The sequence below is a fragment of the Haliotis rufescens genome, unplaced genomic scaffold, assembly GCF_023055435.1.
Source record: "Haliotis rufescens isolate VD_foot unplaced genomic scaffold, xgHalRufe1.0.p SCAF_1, whole genome shotgun sequence".
Lineage (NCBI taxonomy): Eukaryota > Metazoa > Mollusca > Gastropoda > Lepetellida > Haliotidae > Haliotis > Haliotis rufescens.
In genome coordinates this window covers 93,903,735-93,917,525 of record NW_025963779.1, presented here as the reverse complement: position 1 = coordinate 93,917,525, position 13,791 = coordinate 93,903,735, and the positions used below count along the sequence as shown (strand labels likewise).

The window sequence follows — 13,791 nt, the reverse complement described above, 5'->3', positions numbered from 1 at the left end:
CGAATAGCCTACGACAGGTAAGTAAGGTTAGAGCGGATAAAGATATATCTTCACAGATAGCTAAAAGCCTATGACAGGTAAGGAAGGTAAGAACGGATAAAGATCTATCTTCACAGATAGCTAAAAGCCTATGACAGGTAAGTAAGGTAAGAGTGGATAAAGATGCAATACATTTCAGACCAAGTTGTTTGAAGTGCTGGGGATGCGGACGTCGCAGCAGCTGCACGAACGCCGTCGCCTTTCACACGTCGGAGAGGCCCCTTTCCAATCCACCACCCCTCCTCCATACACCCCCACCCCTTCTATCCCCAATCTCCCATCCCCTCAGCCTGTCACCCCGACACCGACCTTCCTCACCTCTCCATGTAGCAGCTGCACGAACGTCGACACCCTTCACACCCCGAGGACACCATGTTACAACATACCCTTCATCCTTGCAAGCCCATCCAATCCCTCCACAACCCGCCATCAAGGTACCACCGATCAACTGAGATGATGGTAGTGATGGGATCGGGAATAAAGTTGAGGAGGTACTGAAGGAGTTGACGGAGGTATAAAGTTGAGGAGGTAGTGATGGAGTTTGCGGAGGTATAAAGTTGGGGAGGTAGTGATGGGGTCGTGAATAAAGTTGGGGAGGTACTGATGGCGTCGGCGGAGGTATAAAGTTGAGGAGGTAGTGATGGAGTTGGCGGAGGTATAAAGTTGGGGAGGTAGTGATGGGGTCGGGAATAAAGTTGGGGAGGTACTGATGGCGTCGACGGGGGAATAAAGTTGAAGAGGTAGTGATGGAGTCGGCGGAGGTATAAAGTTGGGGAGGTAGTGATGGAGTCGGGGGAATAGAGTTGAGGAGGTAGTGATGGAGTTGGCGGAGGTATAAAGTTGGGGAGGTAGTGATTGGGTCGGGAATAAAGTTGGGGAGGTACTGATGGCGTCGGCGGGGGAATAAAGTTGAGGAGGTAGTGATGGAGTTGGCGGAGGTATAAAGTCGGGGAGGTAGTGATGGAGTTGACGGAGGTATAAAGTTGGGGAGGCAGTGATGGGGTTCTGAATTAAGTTGGGGAGGTAGTGATGGCGTCGGCGGGGGAATAAAGTTGAGGAAGTAGTTATGGAGTTGGCGGAGGTATAAAGTTGGGGAGGTAGTGATGGAGTCGGGGGAATAGAGTGGGGGGGTAGTGATGGAGTTGGCGGAGGTATAAAGTTGGGGAGGTAGTGATGGAGTCGGGTGAATAAAGTTGGGGAGGTACTGATGGCGTCGACGGGGGAATAAAGTTGAGGAGGTAGTGATGGAGTTGACGGAGGTATAAAGTTTGGGAGGTAGTGATGAAGTTGGCGGAGGTACAATGTTTGGGAGGTAGTGATGGTGTTGACGGAGGTATAAAGTTGAGGAGGTAGTGATGGTGTTGACGGAGCTATAAAGTTGAGGAGGTAGTAATGGAGTTGACGGAGGTATAAAGTTGGGGAGGCAGTGATGGGGTTCTGAATTAAGTTGGGGAGGTAGTGATGGCGTCGGCGGGGGAATAAAGTTGAGGAAGTAGTTATGGAGTTGGCGGAGGTATAAAGTTGGGGAGGTAGTGATGGAGTTGACGGAGGTATAAAGTTGGGGAGGTAGTGATGGAGTCGGGTGAATAAAGTTGGGGAGGTACTGATGGCGTCGACGGGGGAATAAAGTTGAGGAGGTAGTGATGGAGTTGACGGAGGTATAAAGTTTGGGAGGTAGTGATGAAGTTGGCGGAGGTACAATGTTTGGGAGGTAGTGATGGTGTTGACGGAGGTATAAAGTTGAGGAGGTAGTTATGGAGTTGACAGAGCTATAAAGTTGAGGAGGTAGTAATGGAGTTGACGGAGGTATAAAGTTGGGGAGGCAGTGATGGGGTTCTGAATTAAGTTGGGGAGGTAGTGATGGCGTCGGCGGGGGAATAAAGTTGAGGAGGTAGTGATGGAGTCGGCGGAGGTATAAAGTTGAGGAGGTAGTGATGGAGTTGACGGAGGTATAAAGTTGGGGAGGTAGTAATGGAGTTGACGGAGGTATAAAGTTGGGGAGGTAGTGATGGGGTCGTGAATAAAGTTGGGGAGGTACTGATGGCGTCGACGGGGGAATAAAGTTGAGGAGGTAGTGATGAAGTCGGCGGAGGTATAAAGTTGGGGAGGTAGTGATGGAGTCGGGGGAATAGAGTTGAGGAGGAAGTGATGGAGTTGGCGGAGGTATAAAGTTGAGGATGTAGTGATGGAGTCGGGGGAATAGAGTTGAGGAGGTAGTGATGGAGTTGACGGAGGTATAAAGTTTGGAAGATAGTGATGGAGTTGGCGGAGGTACAATGTTTGGGAGGTAGTGATGGTGTTGGCGGAGGTATAAAGTTGAGGAGGTAGTGATGGAGTTGACGGAGGTATAAAGTTTGGGAGGTAGTGATGGAGTTGGCGGAGGTACAATGTTTGGGAGGTAGTGATGGAGTTGGCGGAGGTACAATGTTTGGGAGGTAGTGATGGTGTTGACGGAGGTATAAAGTTGAGGAGGTAGTGATGGAGTTGACGGAGGTATAAAGTTGAGGAGGTAGTGATGGAGTTGACGGATTTATAAAGTTGAGGAGGTAGTGATGGAGTTGACGGAGGTATAAAGTTGAGGAGGTAGTGATGGAGTTGGCGGAGGTATAAAGTTGGGGAGGTAGTGATGGGGTCGGGAATAAAGTTGGGGAGGTACTGATGGCGTCGACGGGGGAATAAAGTTGAGGAGGTAGTGATGGAGTCGGCGGAGGTATAAAGTTGGGGAGGTAGTGATGGAGTCGGGGGAATAGAGTTGAGGAGGTAGTGATGGAGATGGCGGAGGTATAAAGTTGGGGAGGTAGTGATTGGGTCGGGAATAAAGTTGGGGAGGTACTGATGGCGTCGGCGGGGGAATAAAGTTGAGGAGGTAGTGATGGAGTTGACGGAGGTATAAAGTTGAGGAGGTAGTAATGGAGTTGACGGAGGTATAAAGTTGAGGAGGTAGTGATGGAGTTGACGGAGGTATAAAGTTGGGGAGGTAGTGATGGAGTTGGCGGAGGTATAAAGTTGGGGAGGTAGTGATGGAGATGGCGGAGGTATAAAGTTGAGGAGGTAGTGATGGAGTTGGCGGAGGTATAAAGTTGGGGAGGTAGTGATGGAGATGGCGGAGGTATAAAGTTGAGGAGGTAGTGATGGAGTTGGCGGAGGTATAAAGTTGAGGAGGTAGTGATGGAGATGGCGGAGGTATAAAGTTGGGGAGGTAGTGATGGAGTCGGGTGAATAAAGTTGGGGAGGTACTGATGGCGTCGGCGGGGGAATAAAGTTGAGGAGGTAGTGATGGAGTTGGCGGAGGTATAAAGTCGGGGAGGCAGTGATAGGGTTCTGAATTAAGTTGGGGAGGTAGTGATGGCGTCGGCGGGGGAATAAAGTTGAGGAGGTAGTGATGGAGTCGGCGGAGGTATAAAGTTGGGGAGGTAGTGATGGAGTTGACGGAGGTATAAAGTTGGGGAGGTAGTAATGGAGTTGACGGAGGTATAAAGTTGGGGAGGTAGTGATGGAGTCGTGAATAAAGTTGGGGAGGTACTGATGGCGTCGACGGGGGAATAAAGTTGAGGAGGTAGTGATGAAGTCGGCGGAGGTATAAAGTTGGGGAGGTAGTGATGGAGTCGGGGGAATAGAGTTGAGGAGGTAGTGATGGAGTTGACGGAGGTATAAAGTTGGGGAGGTAGTGATGGAGTTGGCGGAGGTATAAAGTTTGGAAGATAGTGATGGAGTTGGCGGAGGTACAATGTTTGGGAGGTAGTGATGGTGTTGACGGAGGTATAAAGTTGAGGAGGTAGTTATGGAGTTGACGGAGGTATAAAGTTGAGGAGGTAGTAATGGAGTTGACGGAGGTATAAAGTTGAGGAAGTAGTGATGGAGTTGACGGAGGTATAAAGTTGAGGAGGTAGTGATGGAGTTGGCGGAGGTATAAAGTTGGGGAGGTAGTGATGGGGTCGGGAATAAAGTTGGGGAGGTACTGATGGCGTCGACGGGGGAATAAAGTTGAGGAGGTAGTGATGGAGTCGGCGGAGGTATAAAGTTGGGGAGGTAGTGATGGAGTCGGGGGAATAGAGTTGAGGAGGTAGTGATGGAGATGGCGGAGGTATAATGTTGGGGAGGTAGTGATTGGGTCGGGAATAAAGTTGGGGAGGTACTGATGGCGTCGGCGGGGGAATAAAGTTGAGGAGGTAGTGATGGAGTTGACGGAGGTATAAAGTCGGGGAGGTAGTGATGGAGTTGACGGAGGTATAAAGTTGGGGAGGTAGTGATGGAGTTGACGGAGGTATAAAGTTGAGGAGGTAGTGATGGAGTTGGCGGATTTATAAAGTTGGGGAGGTAGTGATGGAGTTGACGGATTTATAAAGTTGGGGAGGTAGTGATGGTGTTGACGGAGGTATAAAGTTGAGGAGGTAGTGATGGAGTTGGCGGAGGTATAAAGTTGGGGAGGTAGTGATGGGGTCGGGAATAAAGTTGGGGAGGTACTGATGGCGTCGACGGGGGAATAAAGTTGAGGAGGTAGTGATGGAGTCGGCGGAGGTATAAAGTTGGGGAGGTAGTGATGGAGTCGGGGGAATAGAGTTGAGGAGGTAGTGATGGAGTTGGCGGAGGTATAAAGTTGGGGAGGTAGTGATGGAGTCGGGTGAATAAAGTTGGGGAGGTACTGATGGCGTCGGCGGGGGAATAAAGTTGAGGAGGTAGTGATGGAGTTGGCGGAGGTATAAAGTCGGGGAGGTAGTGATGGAGTCCAGGGGAATAAAGTTGGGAGGTACTGATGGGGTCGGGGGAATAAAGTTGGGGTTGAAGTGATGGAGTCGGTGGAATAATGCAGGGGTGGTAGTGATGGAGTCTGGTGAATAAAGTTTGGGTGGAAGTGATGGTGTCAGGTGAATAAAGTTGGGGTGGAAGTGATGGAGTCGGGGGAATATAGTTTTGGTGGTAGTGATTGAGTCGGTTGAACATAGTTGGGTTGGAAGTGATGGAGTCGGGGGAATATAGTTGGGGAGCTAGTGATGGAGTCGGTGGAATAATTCAGGGGTGGTAGTGATGGAGTCGGATGAATAAAGTTTGGGTGGAAGTGATGGTGTCGGGTGAATAAAGTTGGGGTGGTAGTGATGGAGTCGGGGGAATAGGGTTGGGGTGGTAGTGATGGAGTCGGGGGAATATAGTTGGGGTGGAAGTGATGGAGTCGAGTGAATAAAGTTCGGGAGGTAGTAATGGATTCGAGGGGAATAAAGTTGGGAGGTAGTGATGGGGTCGGGGGAATAAAGTTGGGGTTGAAGTGAAGGAGTCGAGGGGAATAAAGTTGGGGTGGAAGTGATGGAGTCGGGGGAATATAGTTGGGGTGGTAGTTATGGGGTCGGGGGAATAAAGTTGGGGTGGTATTGATGGGGTCGGGGGAATAATGTTGAGGAGGTAGTGATGGAGTCAGGGGAATAAAGTTGGGGTGGTATTGATGGAGTCGGGTGAATAAAGTTCGGGAGGTAGTGATGGAGTCGAGGGGAATAAAGTTGGGAGGTAGTGAAGGGGTCGGGGGAATAAAGTTGGGGTTGAAGTTATGGAGTCGGCGGAATAAAGTTGGGATGGAAGTGATGGAGTCGGGGGAATAAATTTGGGGTGGTAGTGATGGGGTCGGGGGAATGAAGTTTGGGTGGAAGTGATGGAGTAGGGGGAATGTAGTTGGGGTGGTAGTGATGGAGTCGGGGGAATAATTCAGGGATGGTAGTGATGGAGTCTGGTGAATAAAGTTGGGGTGGAAGTGATGGAGTCGGGGGAATATAGTTTGGGTGGTAATGATAGAGTCGGTTGAATATAGTTGGGGTGGAAGTGATGGAGTCGGGGGAATATAGTTGGGGTGTTAGTGATGGAGTCGGGGGAATAACTCAGGGGTGGTAGTGATGAAGTCTGGTGAATAAATTTGGGTGGAAGTGATGATGTCGGGTGAATAAAGTTGGGAAGGAAGTGTTGGAGTCTGGTGAATATAGTTTGGGTGTTAGTGATGGAGTCGCTTGAATATAGTTGGGGTGGAAGTGATTGAGTCGGGGGAATATAGTTGGGGTGGTAGTCATGGAGTCGGGGGAATAATTCAGGGGGGGTAGTAATGGAGTCTGGTGAATAAAGTTTGGGTGGAAGTGATGGTGTCGGGTGAATATAGTTGGGGTGGTAGTGATGGGGTCGGGGGAATAAAGTTGAGGTTGAAGTGATGGAGTCGGGGGAATATAGTTGGGGTGGTAGTGATGGGGTCGGGGGAATAAAGTTGGGGTGGTATTGATGGGGTCGGGGGTATAATGTTGAGGAGGTAGTGATGGAGTCGGGGGAATAGAGTTGGGGTGGTAGTGATGGAGCCGGGGGGATAAAGTTGGGGTAATAGTGATGGAGTCGGGTGAATAAAGTTGGGAGGTAGTAATGGAGTCGGGGGAATAAAGTTGGGGTGGAAGTGATGGAGTCGGGGGAATATAGTTGGGGTGGTAGTGATGGAGTCGGGGAATAATTCAGGGGTTGAAGTGATGGAGTCGGGGGAATATAGTTTTGGTGGAAGTGATGGTGTCGGGTGAATAAAGTTGGGGTGGAAGTGATGGAGTCGGGGGAATATAGTTTGGGTGGTAATGATGGAGTCGCTTGAATATAGTTGGGGTGGAAGTGATGGAGTCGGGGGAATAAGTTTGGGTGGTAGTGATGGAGTCGGGGGAATAAAGTTGGGGTGGTAGTGATGGAGTCGGGGGGATAAAGTTGGGGTAGTAGTGATGGAGTCGGGTGAATAAAGTTCGGGAGGTAGTGATGGAGTCGAGGGGAATAAAGTTGGGAGGTACTAATGGGGTCGGGGGAATAAAGTTGGGGTTGAAGTGATGGAGTCGGGGGAATAAAGTTCGGGAGGTAGTAATGGAGTCGGGGGAATATAGTTTGGGTGGAAGTGATGGAGTCGGGGGAATATAGTTTGGGTGGTAGTGATTGAGTCGGGGGAATAATTCAGGGGTGGTAGTGATGGAGTCTGGTGAATAAAGTTTGGGTGGAAGTGATGGTGTCGGGGGAATAAAATTGGTGTGGAAGTGATGGAGTCGGGTGAATAAAGTCGAGGCTGTAGTGATGGAGTCGGGTGAATAAAGTTCGGGAGGTAGTGATTGAGTCGGGTGAATAAAGTTGGGAGGTAGTGGTGGGTCGGGGGAATAAAGTTGGGGTTGAAGTAATGGAGTCGGGGGAATAAATTTGGGATGGAAGTGATAGAGTCGGGGGAATAAGTTGGGGTGGTAGTGATGGAGTCGGGTGAATAATTCAGGGGTGGTAGTGATGGAGTCTGGTGAATATAGTTTGGGTGGAAATGATGGTGTCGGGTGAATATAGTTGGGGTGGAAGTGATGGAGTCGGGGGAATATAGTTGGGGTGGTAGTGATGGGGTCGGGGGAATAAAGTTTGGGTGGTATTGATGGGGTCGGGGGAATAATGTTGAGGAGGTAGTGATGGTGTCGGGGGAATAGAGTTGGGGTGGTAGTGATGGAGTCGGGGGAATAAAGTTGGGGAGGTAGTGATGGAGTCGGGTGAATAAAGTTCGGGAGGTAGTGATGGACTCAAGGGGAATATAGTTGGGGTGGTAGTGATGGGGTCGGGGGAATAAAGTTTGGGTGGTAGTGATGGTGTCGGGGTAAAAAAGTTTGGGTGGAAGTGATGGAGTCGGGGGAATAAAGTTGGGGTGGTAGTGATGGAGTCGTGGATTAAAGTTGGGGTGGAAGTGATGGAGTCGGGGGAATAAATTGGGGGTGGTAGTGATGGAGTCGGGTGAATAAAGTTGGGGTGGTAGTGATGGAGTCGGCGGGGAAATAATTTTGGGGAGGTAGTGATGGAGTCGGGGGAATAGAGTTTGGAAGAAAGTGATGGGGTCGGCGGGGGAATAAAGTTGAGGAGGTAGTGATGGAGTCGGTTGAATAAAGTTGGGGTGGTAGTGATGGAGTCGGGGGAATAAAGTCGAGGAGGTAGTGATCGAGTCGGGGGAATAAAGTTGGGGAGGTAGAGTTTGGGTTTGCGGGGGAATAAAAGTTGGGAGGTAGTGATGGAGTCGGGTGAATAAAGTCGAGGCTGTAGTGATGGAGTCGGGTGAATAAAATTCGGGAGGTAGTGATTGAGTCGGGTGAATAAAGTTGGGAGGTAGTGATGGAGTCGGGTGAATAAAGTTGGGAGGTAGTGATGGAGTCGGGTGAATAAAGTCGAGGCTGTAGTGATGGAGTCGGGTGAATAAATTTCGGGAGGTAGTGATTGGGTCTGCGGGGGGATAAAGTTGGGGTGGTAGAGATGGAGTCGGGTAATAATGTGGGGGTCGTAGTGTTGGCGATGGGTCGCGGGAATGTAATTGGGGAGTAAGTGATTGGCATAGGGATTGCGTATCATTGATTAGATAACCCCTAACTATACAGAGAGAAGTCACAAACGTTTAGAATCGTCGCCACGTTTGTTTGCCCACCTCACTCCCACTTTACGTTGCAACAGAAGAGCATGTTGAGACCAAGGTACTACTTGCTGCATAGCACTACAACAGTGCGTTATGGTTAAGTGGAACCTCAGAACTGTTGACAATATCTCACTGGCTTTGATTCCATTCTTCTACAAACACGATATGTAATAGTCCAATTAGAATTCAGTCATTTCACATACTAACTGAAAAGCGAAGTCTCGCGATGACAATTGCTGGGTCCTGAATATGAATCTAACTTAACAGATGAAACATGCAGTACAAAGATCCACTATGTCAAACTAAATACGGTATTTAAGCATTGCAAGAACGCTTTGTGGATCGATTTATGTTGGAAAGACCCAACATTTTTTATCGATATAAAGCAGCCAACAGAGATCAAGCATCAATAGAAATACACGTATTTCCAATTGTATCTACGAACATCCTCGCAGTATACCTCTCTTTGTACGGATTTCTGTCCGCGTGTCGCATCGGCGCTATTATCTTTTGACTTGACTTCTTTGGTAATGTATTCACAAGCTCCATGAAAATACGTACAAAGCGTTAGGAGAAGGACAATTCCCACCTAGGACTATAGCCCCCCATGAAAAATATATTTTATTACGTTGTTTATGATTCCTTTATTCAGTTAATTATGCAAAAATTCAACAACGGGTTACCCTGGGGATAAAAGTCACAGTCAAAAGGTCAAAGGTTTCAGTGAAACTTGAACTGTCATAGGTACAACAGATAATACACACAGCTCAAAATCTGTGTAGTTGATGCTGTGTAGTTGATGCTGTGTAGTTGATGCTGTGTAGTTCATGCTGTGTAGTTCATGCTGTGTCTGTCACACACACACACACACACCTCCATCTCACCTCACCCAGTCAGTACAATCCGGCTCATTCCGTGAGGCGTGTTCACTGCTCTGTTTCAACACAGGGAAAGTATATAAAACCCACTAACCAACGTGCACGTGTTTCAACTACGAAATTTCATTAATCTCGACAATCAACCAGACCAAAGAATACCTCTTCACACTATTACAATTCTATATAGGATAAATAGCAACAAATCCACGTAAACTGCGACTACGTGTGTGCACCATCTTAATAAAGTAACCTCTCTTGCCCACGCAAGTGTAGATAGTGCTCAATATTTATTAAGCAAATCCAGAGGAAACGTCAGCTTACCTCTTTAATCAGACTACGCTGCCGACAATGTTCCCTGTACAGTGAAGAAGCGACACGTGGGGTTACTTATCACCTCGTCTCCCCGTGTCTTGGTGTAGACAGCAATCACCCTAAACAACCTGATGTTGTGGACACCGTTATCCTGGACCCGCCGCGACCCACTGATGAGGAAACAAGACGATCACACTCAGTCTAGACGGAATTAGACAGGGCAGGGACTCCAACGCGTGGCGGCGACTGGCTGAATTATTGGACATGCCACGATAATTATGACTTGTTGAAAACGAATGTTTGTATCAGCAGACTAAAAACATAGAACTACTTGAGAGAGTAGGAGACAATTGCGCAAAGTTAAACGAATGCGGATTTAAACAGCTTGAATATGGTTTTACTCAGGCGTTACTGTGTGTGTGATGTGTGGATATTTCAAGTGGAAACACGGAACGAGAACAATACCGTAATTAAGCAATAGTTGATGGTGACGCCCAACATTTTGTCACAGAAGACACTAACAGTAACGCTATATACATCTTGTCACAGAGGGCGGTGACTATAATCCCCTGAATGTTTTAACAGAAGACACTGACGGTAACGCCCTACATGTTACAGAACACGTTGACGGTAACGTCCTACATGTTGTTACAGAAGACACTGACAAGAACGCCAATTACATCTTATTACAGAAGACGGTGACTGTAATGCCCTACATGTTATTACAGATGACGCCGACGGTAACGCCAGACATGTTGTTACAGAAGACGTTGAAGGTAACACCCTTCATGTTGTTACAGAAGACACTGACGGTAACGCCCTACATGCTGTAACAGAAGACACTGACAGTTACGCCATATACATGTTGTTACAGAAGACACTGACGGTAACGCCCAACTTGTTGTTACAGTAAGCACTGACGGTAACGCCCGACATGTAGTTACAGAAGACACTGACGGTAACGCCATATACATCTTATTACAGAAGACGGTGACAGTAATGCCCTACATGTTGTTACAGAAGACGCTGACGGTAACGCCCTACATGTTACAGAAGACACTGACGGTAACGCTCCACATGTTGTTACAGAAGACGTTGACGGTAACGCCCTACACGTTAAAGAAGACGCTGCCGGTAACGCTAGACATGTTGTTACAGAAGATGTCGACGGTAACGCCAGACATGTTGTTACAGAAGACGTTGAAGGTAACACCCTTCATGTTGTTACAGAAGACACTGACGGTAACGCCCTACATGATGTGACAGAAGACACCGACGGTAACGCCCAACATATTGTTACAGAAGACGGTGACGGTAACGTCCAACATGTTGTTACAGAAAACACTGACGTAACGTCCGACATCTTGTTACAGAAGACACTTACGCTAACGCCCGACATGGAGTTACAGAAGACGCTGACGGTAACGCGCTACACGTTACCAAATTCACTGACGGTAACTTCCGACGTCTTGTTACAGAAGACACTGACAGTTACGCCATATACATTTTGTTACAGAAGACGTTGAGGGTAACGCCCAACTTGTTGTTACAGAAAGCACTGACGGTAACGCCCGACATGTTGTTACAGAAGACACTGACGGTAACGCCCAACATGTTGTTAGGTTACGCTCAACATGTTGTTACAGAAGACACTGACGGTAACGCCCAACATGTTGTTAGGTTACGCTCAACATGTTGTTACAGAAGACACTGACGGTAACGCCCAACATGCTGTTACAGAAGACACTGACGGTAACGCCCCACATGCTGTTACAGAAGACACTGACGGTAACGCCCCACATGTTGTTACAGAAGACACTGACCGTAACGCCATACGTGATGTTACAGAAGACGGTGACTGTAATGTCCTACATGTTGTTACAAGAGACATTGACGGTAACGCCCCACATGTTGTTAGGGAAGGCATTGACGGTAACGCCCGACATCTTGTTACAGAAGACACTGACGGCAACACCCTACATGTTGTTACAGAAGACACTGACGGTAACGCCTTACATTTTGTTTCAGAAGACGCTTACGGTAATGCCATACATGTTACATAAGACCTTGACGGTAACGCCCCACATGTTACAGAAGACACTGGAGGATTTTTTAACTTTTGAAAACCAGATGTAGCTAAGTCCTCAAAAGATCTTTTGACCAAACAGGTCGTCATTAAAGAATAACTTGTATAAAAAAAGGATAATTTAGATAATTTCCAGGAGCTTAGTTTGTCTCCAGACATGTCATTCTCACTTTAGCGATGTTTGAAGGATGGAGTCCTCAAAGTTCCCCATGTACCATGAAGTTTGGGTACTTTTTCATAAGTTGAACGATAAAAAGATATTTTAGAAAACGTAAATGGTCACCTTTTAGTGTTGACTTCGCAGAAAAGCTAGTCTAACCATGCTGTCATAAAGCCGCAGTTGACATTTAAGTGATAAATAGATTTCCGTCCTTGGCTTAAAGCATAGAACATAGCTTTAGTTGCTTGTTCTATTAACTTTTTCCTTGTGAATGTGAATTTTAACGTTTGTTGAAAAGTAACACCAAGCTTAAGGTAGTTATAGGAATCAACTTTTTCCAAACCACTATGATCACTTTTGATATTATGTTTATATTTAGTATTTGATCCACCAAATATTAATATTTTAGTCTTCTTAGTATTAATCTTAAGCCTCCAATGTATACAATAGCCACGAAATGAGTATATGTTTTAGACTATAAGCATTTCTAGCCAATATCTTTTGCGTACAGTAAAACAAATATTGTGATAATATTTTCGATTCGAACATAGAACTCATCCGGTTTCAGTTGGTACCTTTGTACAGAAGTGCCGCCTCGAGGTCGTTTTAAAATATTGCAAACAAGACAGGCGACACGGTTTTTCTTGTCTTACTCCAGATGTACATGTACATGAAATGAAACTTGTCAAATTACCATTGCGGGAAACACATGATTTGATATTAATGTACATATTATAAATAACGTTAAAACAGTTTCCAGATATGTTATTTTGTAATAGTTGTTGCCAAAGTATTCATTAATTATATTATCAAGACTAGCAGCTTTGTTAGGTTTCAAATTGTGAAAACAGTTTATGATTTCACCTCTCGTTATACCTGGTCCTGCATTTAGTACTGTGCTTTCTTCAATGTTCACTTCACGTAGATTATCTATATCGAGGACATCAACTGTCGAAACTTCATTTAAAGATATATAAATGCTGAATAAAGATTCACTATGTGGTAGGTTTTCATCGCCAAACCGCCTTTGCTTCAGATGAACGAAGCTCGTTTCTTTCAACAATACATAATTTGTCTTGAAGTCTTTTTAAATGCATATTTGAAAAAAACGTATTGATGCATATCCAGTAGATAATGTTACAGGAACAAATTCACCCGAGCGTGGTGATTGGTAAGACAAATGGGGATTGAGGGGTGCATCTCACATATGACACAGTTGATTGTGAACGGTGCAATCACACCTCGGGTTTAAGCTGCATATCTGCTGTACAGATGTCTCCTCCTATATCGTTAGCGAGAGGTAGCACGGCGCGTACTTTGTCGCCTCACGGTAAAACAGCACAAATAAGCAGACTTACGGAGGAGAGAAGGTAACCCCTTCTGAAGCGACTGCCATCAATTCATCACGACCATCTAACTGATGGAATTAACCAATAGACAGCTGCCTCGCACCACTTCGGACCCTGGCGCGTGTTTGCTGTGTAGAAAGATGTCAGTTTAATCTCCCCATGCGTCTTGCTCTGCCCGGGTCGACCGATGGGACTTATGCTATGAAAATACAAGCGCCATACATTCGTCACGCTTGCAGTACTGAATATTGCTTGAAACAGAACAGATAATCCTGGGATACACGATGACCTGAGCATATCAGATGATAATAGAGAGCCTGGGAATGATAGGAGGTAACTCGCAACCTCGCAACCTGGGTATGGTTGGAGATACTAGACAACTAGAGCAAACGTTAAAAAATTTGGACTTGTTTCCCTGCCTGGCGCATTAAGGAGATAAAACAAGAAATGGTCTGCACGGAGTCAGTATACTGTGTCTGGGTGTTAAACTGTGGCATGGTATTTCAATGGGCTAGCACTGTAAATCACCATCAGCCCGGAAAAGTACAAGC

General features: G+C 46.7%; 1 protein-coding gene across 1 annotated transcript; it reads right to left on the bottom strand.

Moving 5' to 3' along the window:
* Positions 1 to 241: 241 nt before the first annotated feature.
* On the bottom strand, positions 242 to 11,591 carry LOC125372235 (mucin-2-like). The gene is made up of 4 exons (XM_048381500.1): positions 11,528 to 11,591; positions 4,411 to 4,867; positions 1,805 to 4,174; positions 242 to 1,409 (listed from the first exon to the last, which is right to left on the bottom strand). The coding sequence occupies exons 1-4, from the start codon at positions 11,589 to 11,591 to the stop codon at positions 242 to 244; spliced, it is 4,059 nt and encodes a 1,352-aa protein (XP_048237457.1).
* Between the last annotated feature and the right edge of the window lie 2,200 nt (positions 11,592 to 13,791).

Excerpts from the sequence above, each read along its gene's own strand:
- LOC125372235 (XM_048381500.1), bottom strand. The coding sequence starts at position 11,591 with ATGTCGGGCGTTACCGTCAATGCCTTCCCTAACAACATGTGGGGCGTT. Across the intron at positions 4,868-11,527 it reads CGTTACCGTCAATGTCTCTT|ACTCCATCACTACCACCCCT; the intron begins GTAACAACATGT and ends TTTATTCACCAG. Across the intron at positions 4,175-4,410 it reads CTCCTCAACTTTATACCTCC|TACCTCCCCAACTTTATTCC; the intron begins GTCAACACCATC and ends CGACGCCATCAG.